Source organism: Budorcas taxicolor, chromosome 1 (assembly GCF_023091745.1).
Source record: "Budorcas taxicolor isolate Tak-1 chromosome 1, Takin1.1, whole genome shotgun sequence".
Taxonomy (NCBI): Eukaryota; Metazoa; Chordata; class Mammalia; order Artiodactyla; family Bovidae; genus Budorcas; species Budorcas taxicolor.
In genome coordinates this window covers 12,050,627-12,062,835 of record NC_068910.1, presented here as the reverse complement: position 1 = coordinate 12,062,835, position 12,209 = coordinate 12,050,627, and the positions used below count along the sequence as shown (strand labels likewise).

The 12,209-nt window shown below is 45.0% G+C and overlaps 1 protein-coding gene across 1 annotated transcript; it reads right to left on the bottom strand.

The window, feature by feature from the left end:
- Window positions 1–719: 719 nt before the first annotated feature.
- Window positions 720–11,566, bottom strand: PHF7 (PHD finger protein 7). Its single transcript, XM_052646459.1, has 11 exons — window positions 11,312–11,566; window positions 10,061–10,175; window positions 9,136–9,188; window positions 8,667–8,758; window positions 4,074–4,175; window positions 3,568–3,692; window positions 2,959–3,118; window positions 2,322–2,428; window positions 1,745–1,861; window positions 1,194–1,318; window positions 720–943 (listed from the first exon to the last, which is right to left on the bottom strand). Exons 2-11 carry the CDS (start codon window positions 10,102–10,104, stop codon window positions 720–722), a joined length of 1,149 nt encoding a protein of 382 aa, XP_052502419.1. The 5' UTR covers window positions 10,105–10,175; window positions 11,312–11,566.
- Between the last annotated feature and the right edge of the window lie 643 nt (window positions 11,567–12,209).

Sequence of the window (12,209 nt, the reverse complement as noted above, 5' to 3'; positions counted from 1 at the left end):
AGTGGAGCTGTGTCTTCACTCTTGCTGGGAGGTATGCTGATGACCAAGCCGCCTGGAGTGAGGGGAGGCCCTTCTGCCCCACAGGGGCATGTCTGTCCCTGGCCTGTCTGAGTCCAGGGCCCCAAGCTTTGCAGTGGTGGCCTATTCTCAGTCCAGGGTGGACTCCTTTGCTGCTCTCCTTCCTGATGAGATCTTGTGTATTTATTTGCACAATGACGAAATCTCTGTTCCTGTAAAGTCCATTTACCTGTAAAATATTTCCCTCCAAAGCAACAGGTCTGAGTTGAAAGCTCTCCATTTAATTTACTGAATTTTGTAGATCCCTTAGTGTGCTAGATAAATTCCAGAGTGAATGTATAAGGAGACACCAATGGAGAGAAAACCTTTATTTGCATAATAACAAACGCAGGTGAAGAAAGAAGTATACGAGAACTAGATCAAGGTGGAAGAGTCTTGGTGGAAGAAAAAAAGAGTATAAAAGGCCCTCTGGGGATCAGACAGGACAGCAGAGGTGCTCTCAAAACTACAAACTTGTTCCGTGATTAGCATCAGGACTGCTCTGAACTAGCGTTCCCCTAGGACTTCTCTTTCCTTGGTTAAGAGACTCTCTGTTGGCCCCCTTCCTTGTCTCCCGATCCCCAAGTGCTCCCTCCTCCAAACCGGATGGAGGAGCACAGCTCTGTACCCAAAAGTGCTTGGCAGAAGCTACTCAGAAAATGTTACTCGGATTTTTTGCAGCTCTTAGAGATTGTGACACCCTTCGATTCCCAGGAATGGCTCCTGGGATCAGAGGACTCTGGGTTTTCTAATAAGGAGGATCCTGGCCAACTGGTCCAAGAAGGGCCCGGATTCTCTTCCAGCCTGGTGTCTCTGTAGAAATGTCCCCTGGAGAGGCAGGTGCTGCTGCAACAGGGGATGTCACCTGAGTCTTCAAGTGTGCACTCTGTGGTGAAAGAAAGTTGGGAGAGGCCAACTCAACCCTCTGTTTCGCTCCCAGGCACAGGTCTTTATGCCCCTCCCTAGCCACTTTTCTTCCCAAATTAAAGTACCAAGTGCAAGTCCCCACCTGATAGCACACCCTCCTCCTTTACCAGGCACTGTGAGTCCCCCTGACCGCCCACCTCCACCGCCACCACAAGTCCCAGCCCACCCTCACCACTCTCACCAAGACCAGACCATCCCTCCAGTCCCACCTATGGCTCTGGCAGCAGGCGCACACTCCATGCACTCCCATTTCTTACAGTTGGATCTGAGAGAGGAGCAGTTCCTATGGGTTCCATGGGATCCGCATGTAGCACACAGAATGATGCGCCACTTCCTACAGGAAGAGCCAAGGGAGGGTGGTGGGACAAATAGGACACTGAGAACCTCTCTCGGGATGTTCGCTGCAGTTCAGGCCCTTGCTGAGGCCTTCCTAGGGCTCTTTCACTACACATTTCACTCAAGACGGAGGAGTGGCTGAGTGCTGATCCCGGGGCCTGTGGTCAGGCACAGCCACACACAAGGTAGACTGGGAAGGAAGGGGCCCTGAGCGTCTCTCCACGGGGCACAAGGAGAGCAGACCCAGCAGGGAGACCTGTTCACTTGTGCACGAGTGAGTCCTGAGCTGCTCAAGGATGGGACTTAGCAGCTGTGTTTGCCCTGAGATCTGCAGACAAAGGTAAATTTCTTGTGCCTGGAAACTGTGCCAGGGCCTCAGATCACCCCTGATGAGAGATCTTTCTAGCCAAGAACTTTTCCCTACCCTTCTTCCTCAGAGCTGTCTCTGCCTCGTTCATACAGACAGATGGGGGCGTCACAATGCTGATAGCGCTGATACAACTCTGAGAAAGCCCCTGGCTCGAGTTCCCAGGCAGCATCTCTGCAGTGGGAGAAGAAACAGTGAGTAAGGGACGTACAATCGGTTGGTAAAACCTTTGTTCACCTAGAAAGAACTAGCAAGAACTCAAGCTAGTACAGCAGGAGTTCAACAGGCTGCCCAACTGCTTTCAACAAGGCAGCACAAGTGGTCTGGCAGTGGGAGAGGGTTGAGGCAGATGAGTGGAACACAGGGGCTCCTTAGCTCCACACTGGAATTCAAGAACTCAGTGATTTCTGTCCCCCAGAGCACCTGTTTTTGGAAACATGCGCACTACTCCTACTTTCCTCCCCCCTCCATTCCTTTTTATAATCGAAAAGCTCTCCCACCACCTTCCCTTTTCACTATGTATCAGTGCTTCTGCTACTTCCTCATTCTCTGAACTATCCTTACACTCACCTCCTCTCTAGAAACCTAGGCAACCCACCCCCTGGCTCAATTCCTGTGGTCAAGTCTCCGCTACCTGTCTGGAATATGAATTCCCATTCTTAGCATTTCTTGAGGAAACTCGTCTCGATTGTTGCACTGTGGACATTTGAAGAAATGCTTTGCTGATGTGTGGGCATATTTCTGTAACACAAACATAGAAAAACCTTGTGCTTATAAAAACAGTCTCTTTGATCACATTCTTTCCACCCTTACCCTCATCTCACAGAGGATACTGCTAAGAGAGGTTGGGGTGAGGGCTGCAAACCCAGGGGTCAGACCAGGGACCAAAAGCTCAAGAGAGCACCCAGGAGTGCCTCAGGTGTCATCTTCAGCCATGGGGTCTGGCAGTGGTCGACCTGGCTGGGGTCAGGCACCGTGGATACACGTCTCCCTGTCCTTCAGTCTCAGGAACCGTGGCTGATTGTGAAGCTACTTGACTCATTCTAGGAGTAGTTCATTTGCTCCAGCCATCCTGAGGATTTCGTCCAGTCTAAATAATGAATGCGGTACTACAGGTCAAGGATGCCCAGAGACCCAGCTAAGTTTCCTCTGGAGCCAGTTCTGCATACAGACTCCCAGCACAACGCACAGATGCTGAGATTGCCTGAGCATTCCCAGGATGCTCAGAGCTGGGGCATTGTGGATGGTCCCCAGTGCAGAGAGAGCCCCACCTGTATGCACTTCCGGTGGTAGATAGTTTGGCTACAGCATGGGCTCTGGATGTTTTCAACACTTATTTGGGATAAGTCTTCACAACACAAGATACAGCTTTCCTCCCCAACGTTCCTGCGTCGGATGTTCTGTGTAGGGCGATGTTTCCCACAAAATGATCTGTGGCAGAGTAAACAGGCTTCGTTTTTTGTTTGTAAATTATGCAGTTCTCCAGCTGCCCGGAAGAGGAACAGCATTCAACCACTCTGGCCCGTGTCCAGGGAACCTCCAAGGTCATGGGCAGGAGGAGCAGGGTGAAGAACAGCCACATGCCTTCTCACAGCTGCTTTCCCACTGAGCAAAGCTCCACAGCCTCCTGTTCCTGAAAGCCCCACTTAGTTTTGAGCAGCTGTCGAAGAACCCCAGCTGTTTGTAATTTAAGGAGGGGATGGGAAGCAAGAAGTAAATCTGTGAAATCGCCAAGTCAAGACACTGTTTCTCATTATCAAATGGAGGGACAGATTTTCTGGTGAATCAAAATAGGCCCGTGAGAACTGGACTCTGATTTCATCAGATGCTAAATAACTAATTACCAAAGGGCAGCTCAACTTTCTCCCTTCATCACTCACTTGTACTCTCCAAAAAATTGTGAAAGGCAACCCCTTTCTAGGCCACAAGGAAGATGGAAGTTTCTGACACATTGGTCCTTCTGGCAGTTGATGGCAGCTCCCTTTCTCTTGCACACAAAGCAGATCTGCAAATGAGATCCCAGGCAGTACTCAGGGCCCCCAGACAGACAGACAGGAAAACACTCTGTAGTACAGCTTTCTGTGGAACGGAAATTCTTTGAAACAGCAGCCATCCCTCTTCCTCGGTGGCCCCAGAAGCTCTAAGGCATGCCAAAGCTGAGCTTCAAGCAGCACTGTATTCTTTTTGGCTTTCTCAGGATGTTGCTCCCTCTCCTCACTTAGGACACTGTATCCTAGAGAAGGATGGAACTTAAAGAGAAAGACTAGTGGGAAATTCAAGAATCCTTTGACTTTGAAGCTACCAATTAGGGAAAAGAACAGAAACAGGGATGAGAGGAGTAGTAGAAGAGGCCTACCCCCCAGCCCCCATTTCAGGGGATTCTGACCTTCCTAGAGGCCCGGGCTGCCTCCTTTCTGATGTCTTCAGGTAGGAATCCATGGAAACCTCTGTTGGATTGGCCCCTCTGAAGCAGCTTGCTAGATAGGATCTAGAAGGGCAGCAGAACCAAGCTGTCAACACTGATGATCAGTGAGACAGTGCAGTGGGGTGAGGAGGACAGGCTAAGAGCCAAGAAACAGAGCTTGGTGGGATACATATGCATTCCCAGGGTAATTTATTTAACAAAGGTTTACATAGTGCAGGCGTTGGGGACTCTTAAGTGCTTTTCAAATATTAACTTCTGTAATCCTTGCAACAACCTTAAGAGGTAGGTACTATCATCATCCCCATTTTATAGTCTAGAGAGATCATCTGACTGGATCAGGACAACGGAACTCCAGAGCCCGGGCTTTTATCCAACTTTGTGCTATGCTGTCTTTCATTTATTGAGGACTATTTCTGTGTGCTGAGCACTTTGGAGAAACACTCCTAACGCAGCGACTCATTTTCTGCTCACAACCCTGTCGTCCGGATGCCACTGCGATCCTCACCTTAGAGGCCACTGAGGTACAATGCGTTAAGTGACCTCGCTGGGGTCACACGGCAAGGAGGCAGCCGAGCGGCATTCACATCCGGGCCCACAGAACTCACACTCTCCCTCTCGTGCTGCGCTGACCCTTGGTACAGAGTCAGCACTCTTCGCAGAGTGTATTCTTTACAGAAAAGCAAACAAGGCTTTAAAGTCACCTGACTGTAGTCATTCTGCCTTATAGAGGAAGGAGAGGAACTGAGCTTTTCTTTGAAAACATACTTTAAAGGACCTTTTGTTTCTGAAAAGCCCCCAAAGCAGAGTCTAGAATGGGAAATCAAAAAGAAGCTGAACTGTTATGTACCCAAGAACTGTAAACATGCACATACTTTGGAAGAATTTCACACCTGAGCCCCACCCCAAGAAGCTTCCAAAAATATTAGGAAGGGTATTAGACGTTACAGTAATTACATGTAACGTAATGGGGACTGAGATTATTTTAACAATATAGCAAAAGTGAGCCTACAAGGTTGGATGACTTGAGGATACTTGAATCATAGCCCAATTAGGCCTAAAACATATTTATGTTTACACTCACTCAAGGCTTTAGGACTACATGAGTGATTTTTATCTATACTTTTAAGTGTTATTAATATTTTCTACAATGAACTGTATAATTTCTATAAATAGAAAATTCAGTAGTGAAAGATTAAAAACAATCTAAATGTCCTTTAATAGGAGTTTAATACTTTTTGGCACACCTGTACTTGGGATACCAATTAGCTATTTAAAAAGAAAAAAACTAGATCAGTATATTCTAAGTGGAAAGATCTCTGTAAATATATGAGGTTAAAAAAATACAAAGCACTGTGTATGTTTATTTCATGTTGAAAACGTATATGTGGAAAAATGCACTGAAATTAAACAAGACCTGATACCAAAACAAGATAGGACTTACAAGAATGAAAAATCACAGACCAATCTTTCTCATGAGCATAGATACAAAAATGAAACAAAATACTGAATCCAGCACCATATAAAAAGGATTATATACCATGACCAGGCAGAGCTTGAACCAGAAATGCAAGATTAGTTTAACGTTAAAGTATTCAATCAATGTAACAAACCACATTAACAAAATAAATGAGAAAAACCACAATCATCTCAATAGATACAGAAAAAACATTGGACAAAATTCAGCACATATTCATAATACCCTCCACAAACTAGAAATAAAAGGGAACTTCTCTAATCTGGTGAAAAGCCTACAGCTAACATCATAGTTTAATGATGAAAAACTGGATGCTGTCCTCTAAAGTTAGGAACAAGACAAGATATTCACTCAAATAACTTCTATTCAACACTGGACTGAAGGTCCCAGCTTTACAATAAAGGAAGAAGAATTAAAAGACATAAAGATTGGAAAGAAAGAAGTAGAACTGCTTTTATGCACCCATAATTGTGTGCACAGGAAATCCTAAAGACATTTACAAAAAATAAAAAAAATAAAATCTACTGAATAAGTGAATTTAACAAGATTGCAGATATAAAATCAAATAATAAAAATAAATTGCATTTCTATACACCAGCAACCTTGAAAATTAAATTTTAAAATACCATTATATAATAGCATAAAAATCACAAACTATGTAGAAATACATTTAACAAAATATGTGCAAGACTTCTTCACTAAAAAAAACATTGCTGAGGTAAATTTTTAAAGACCCAAATTAATGGGGAAATATATCATGTCCATAGACTGGAAGATTCAATATGGCTTGTCAAGTTTTCCCAAATTGATCTATAAATTCAATGCAATACCAATCACTAACATGACAAGCCTTTTTTTAAACAAGAAGAGTTGACAAGCTAAATATAAAATGCATATGGAAAAGGAAAGCACATGACACTGACTGACAAAGCAATCTTGGAAAAAGACGACAGAATCTACAATCCCTAATTTCAAGACGCTTTAAAGATGATCAAAGCAGTGTGGTATTGGGAAGGACTGACGCACAGATCAACGGCAGAGAACAGGACGTGCAGATCCCTGGACACATGGTCAACAGATTTTACCCAAGACTCTGAGGCAATGTAATGGGTAGGCAAAGATTTCCTGGGACACAAACAAGCACTAACAATAAAAGGGAAAAACTGATAAACTAAACTTCATCAAAATTAAAAACTTTTGTTCTTCAAAAGATATCAGTAAAGCAGGGGGAAGGGGTGGCACGTGCGATGTCGGCCTCCGAGGTGGCCAGAAGCCGCCCCTGAGGCCCAAGAAGCAAGCCAAGGATAAGGCAGTCAACAGAAACAGGAAAAACTCGAGAAGCTAAAAGCAAAGGGTGGGAAGAAAGGTCCCCCAGCCACATGGAGAGTTAAGAAACCTGGCAAAAAGTTGTTCCTTGTGCCTGAGGCAATGATGAGCCTTAATTCCATCCCAGGTGTTTAAACATCTGGATTACCTGCCATAACATCTGTTGCCACCTATACCTAGAATGCAATGTTATCCTGGAATCTATTGTAAACTGAAGAATAAATTTTGCAAAAAAAGAAAAAATATATATATATACAGTGACTTATCTTGACTTTAATTCTCTTTAGTCATTTCTACCTTAGCTATGAGGTTCACATAAACCCAGCCCAAAATCCTGCCAAAATGTGTTCTTAAGTCTTTGTTCTATCCTGAATTCTGTACCACCTGTAATTAAACTAACTCACTTGAAAAAAAATAAAAAAGGCAAATCACAGACTGGGAGAATACTCATATCAGAAAAGGGATTTGTAGCCAGAATGTATAAAGAGCTCTCACAACTCAATAAGACAAAACAACTTTTTTTTGCCTCCCTGTGCGGCATAACGGATCTTAGTTCCCTGACCAGGGATTGAACCCAAGCTCCCTGCAATGGACTTCAGAGAAGTCTCCAGACAACTAGACTTTTTAAATGGACAAAGTATTTGTACAGAGACTTCACAAAAGAAAATATGTAAATGGCCAGTAAGCACACAAAAAGAAACTCAACATTTTAGGTCACCAGAAAAATGTAAAGTAAAACCACAATGAGATACCAAAACATACCTACTAGAATGCTAAAATTAAAAAGACTAACAATATAAATTTTGGACAAGAATACTGGACAAATAGAAATCTCATAAATTGCTAGTGAGAGTATAAACTAGTACAACCACTTTGGAAAGTGATTTGGCAACTTCACACAAAGGTAAACATATAGTTAGTAATTCCACTCCCAGATATGTGTCACAGAGAAGTGAAAGCACGTTTTCACAAAAAAATTTGTACATGAATTTTCACAACAGCTTTATTCATAAAAACCCCCAAGTGGAAACATTCAAATGTTCATCAGCAGGTGGATAAAAAAGCAAATTATAATATATTCATACAACAGAAGACTACTACACTATAAAAAGGCACAAGCTAGCAAACCATGCAACAGGGGTCAGTTTTCAAAACATTGTGTTGAATGAAAGTAGCAAGACACAAAAGAGTACAAATTGTATGGTTTCATTTATATGAATTTTGAGAATAGAGAAAAGTAGTCTATTGATCAAAACAGTGATTATCTTTGAGAGAACTAACTGGAAAGGGTAGGAGGGAACTTTCTGGCATGATAGAAATATTTATTTTGATTACAGTAGTGTTTACATCCAAACATACATTTTATCCCCATGATATATAAGTGTATCATGATATATGAGCTTATCATCAAACTATATACTTAAAATGAGTGCATTCCATAGCATACAAACTATACTTAAGAAAAAGAGAATACCAGGAAAAAAATAACTGCAAGAACTGTTTGCTTCTGGGGAGAGGGAGAAGGACTGAGAACACTATTAACAGGAAGAGACTTTATATTGTACCTACTTTATAATGTTAGGATTTTATATCAGGCACACATATTACTTTTTAAAAATCAGATTTTAAAAGAAAACAGCCATTAAGAAAAACAAGCCAACAGGGCAAGTCATCTGAGGCTGGGTGCGGAAACGGAGCACAGACTATATAAAAAAGTCATAGGACATTCAAGGCAAAGGGGGCCTTATACTTACAAGACAGAAATAATGCACGCTGAGATTGTCCTTCTGGAGAAATTCCCCTAATTTTTCGGGATCCCCAGGTTCTCGAAGGCATAGCCGGCAAACTGCAAAAAGGATGTTAGGAATTCATTTTGGGAACATAACCATCTAAGCACAAGGAGGAGTAGAGTGCTGGGAAGAGGCTCATTTTAACAAGGAAAAGGTTGGGCTGACGTGGTATTGGGTATCAATTAGGCTTTTATCTGATTTTAGCCACGTCTGAAGGAGCTGGCTGCAACTGCTCACTTCATAGTCTTTTGTCTCAAGTGGGTTTACTTGTTCCTTGCCCTTTGGATGTGACAGTTAAAAATTACAGACCCTGAGTTCTTCAGGATCTTAGCGATTCTGGGAAGGAATGGACAGTGAGAAGTTTGCTGCCCTCTACAGGCGGCCTTTGCTGAGGCTGGGAGGCAGCAGCTGAACAGAACCACTTCTTTCTTACCAGGCCCTGAAGAACGCTTCCTCTGGGTTACCCTCTTTGTCTTGGCAGATTTTCTACACAAGAAATGGAAAAAGTACAAGTAGTCTTTGAGGATTCTATTGACACCTTTTGTAACATTTCCCTCAAAATGTTAAACCACGGACCTGATGAAGGACCAAGATAGCTAATGGCTAAGACATTAGTTTTCTTCTTCCTTTTCATATTTTTTGAAAGCACACACCATACCCACTGAATTATTTGAATTATGTGAGAGCAGAGTCATCTTTCTGTTCAAGTGTCTCTATTGCCTGTGTGGGCTGAATGAATGCAAGGACAAAGCCCCTTTTATTCTTTTACTGTTTCTACCGTCACCTACCCTGACTCTCAGGTGGTACTATGTTCACAAAGCCCAATAAAATGATATTAAAATCGATTAAGAATCTCTTATTGCTAGGCAATATTCCTGGCTCTTTACATGTATTAGCTCCAAGGATCGACAGAATACTCCGAAAAGTGAGTGCTATTATTGTATATTTTCTAGATGAGGAACTGAGGCCTAAAGAAATGGAGTAACTTGTCCCAGGTCACCTAGTTAGCAAGTGTTAGAGCCAGGGTCACTCCAGTGTTCTTGCCTGGAGAATCCCAGGGACAGAGGAGCCTGGTGGGCTGCCGTCTACGGGGTCGCACAGAGTCGGACACGACTGAAGCGACTTAGCAGCAGCCGCAGAGCCAGGATATGAACCTGGGCAGCAGGGCTCCAGAGCCAGGATTTTGTCAGTAGGGACATCCCTGGGAAGATAGGTTACTGGGCAGCTTCCAGGGGACCCCTGGTGTGTGCTTCCACACCAACCAACCCGTCTCCAAGACCACGCAAAGGAGACAGAAAGCAAAGCACATACTACAGGCCACTGGGCAATTTCTCCCAAACTTAAGTTGCCTGCTCCACCTCAATCTGTGATGTTCCTTCTTCTTTTCTTTTATAGACTTCATTCGCTGCTGCCTCTCTCTCTTCTATCTTGAACTCTTCTATACTATAACGAGGACAATACAGGCTCTTCCAGCTATAAATATAAACAAGTCAGCTATTAAATCTACATTAAGTTCCAAGAGGTCAAAGCAACAGTGCACTTTACCTCCCCATCCATGTAACAGAAAAAAAGGGACCCACCCAGTATCAATGCCAGTAATAGCCAATAATTATTAAACTATATCCAGAACTGTTCTGGGCACTTCACATTTAACTTGCAAAAACCCCTGGTAATAGGTACCATTTTATCCCTATATTTAAGGTGAGGAGACAGGTACAGAGAGGTCACAGAGGGGCACCTGTATAGGATCAGAGTTACTGATATACCACAGCAGTGTGAGAACTTGGGAGATACTATTTGAACTAGCTAACTGGTTCTTTATGTCTACTAAATATACAACGTAGCACTCCTGATACCTCCTTTTGCCCCCAGGTATAAGCTCCTTAATTCTACCCAGGAAAAGCTAGGTTAGGTAGCTCTTTCCTAGGAAAAGGAGCCTGTGGGATTCTGGCTGCCTAAAGTGAGAACTCCCTCTAGTGAGAGACAAGATATAACCCGGACAAACCACCCCTTGGCTCCTATCACTTCTTTTCACCAGGCTCAGACAGTCACTGAGGTCTGGCCTGTTCTCAACCTTCCTCTAGATCTGAGCCAAGATTAAAAGGCCCCAAAGTGGAGAAGACACCCTGCCACTCCTTCCCTGACTAATGTCAGCTGACTACAAATTCAGAATTTTCATTGGTTAGGGGGGAAATCCCTGCATGGGAAGGGACAAAAAAATAAAATCCACTCCTATGAAGGAAGCACAGTGTCAAGTCAGGGGAGAGGAGAGCATTTCTTAGGAGTGTTGAGTGAATTAGGTCAGTCCAGGGACAGGGACACACACTCCAGCACCCACGTCCTGAGTATGTAGCTGGAGAGCATAAACATCTTCAGGGACTGTATGAAGGTAACTACTCAGGCAACTAGCTGTTCAGAAATCTAAGGCTCCACCTCTTCTAACCCATGAGTGGCACCTGCATTGATAATGACACTTGGTGGTGTATTTAACAGAAGCACTTGGACAGGCTAAAAGGGAAGGGTATGCACTAGGGGATTCACTTTAGCAGGCTACAGAACAGTTCCAAGTTCTTGGGGGAATCCAGATTATCTAGCAACAGAAATAAAACCTTAAAACTTCAGTTGTTTGCATCGCTGGACCAAGACGTTCCTTGAGTTAGATTCTGTGCACACTGGTAGTTACAGGAAGACGCAGGGGTCTTCAAAGCATGTGAGGAGGACGTTGCAAACGCTGGCTTCCACAAGCTGCTCAGTTCGACGTTTCCTAACCGAGCGGATGCTCCCTTGAACCGGTTATCAAGTTGTTTCGCTGGGTAAGTGCTGGATAAAACTTGTTGAAAAAATTAAAACTAAAGAAGCGTGTTCGGCGCCGCCGCTGCAAGAATAAACAATGATTTATTGGAAAATACTGTAGGTGTGGCCACAACCGTCCCCCGGAGGTTAAGAGCCGGAGATGGGGCTCAAGGAGCATCCCGCGGACGCCAGACCAGGCTCATGTCGCGCCTGCCGGGCGGCTGGTGCGGGGCCGGGCCGGAGGTCGCCTCCGCCGGTCAATCCTCACGGTAGCACACGGGCCGCCGCTCTCGGCTGGGGCCGCCCGTCCAGCTCTCGCCGAGGGCGCTGCTGTCCCGGAGCTTTATTCGTTGTCACAAGCCGTGGTAGCTACCTCACGGGCCGCCGCCCCGCGCGGTGACTGCGCCGGCGAAGGGGGTGAGCGTGCAAACGGGGGCCGAGTCACGCGGACTGCGACCCAGGGAGACTGAGGCCGCGGGGACCACCGCGACGCTGACCGTTGCGGCGCACCCAGACCGCTAACGGTCGCGCGCCCGCCCCGCCCCTTCTCGCTCCACCTGGGCTCTAGCCCCGCCCCTTCCTCTTGCCCCGCCCTCGCGCGCGAGCGCGCCGGCGTCTGGAGTCCAATTTACGGAAGAGGAGCCCGGAGGCGGGGCGTAGGCCGTCGCGTAGAAGTGACGTAGTGCCGCCGGCGCGGGCGGGTGACGCGACGAG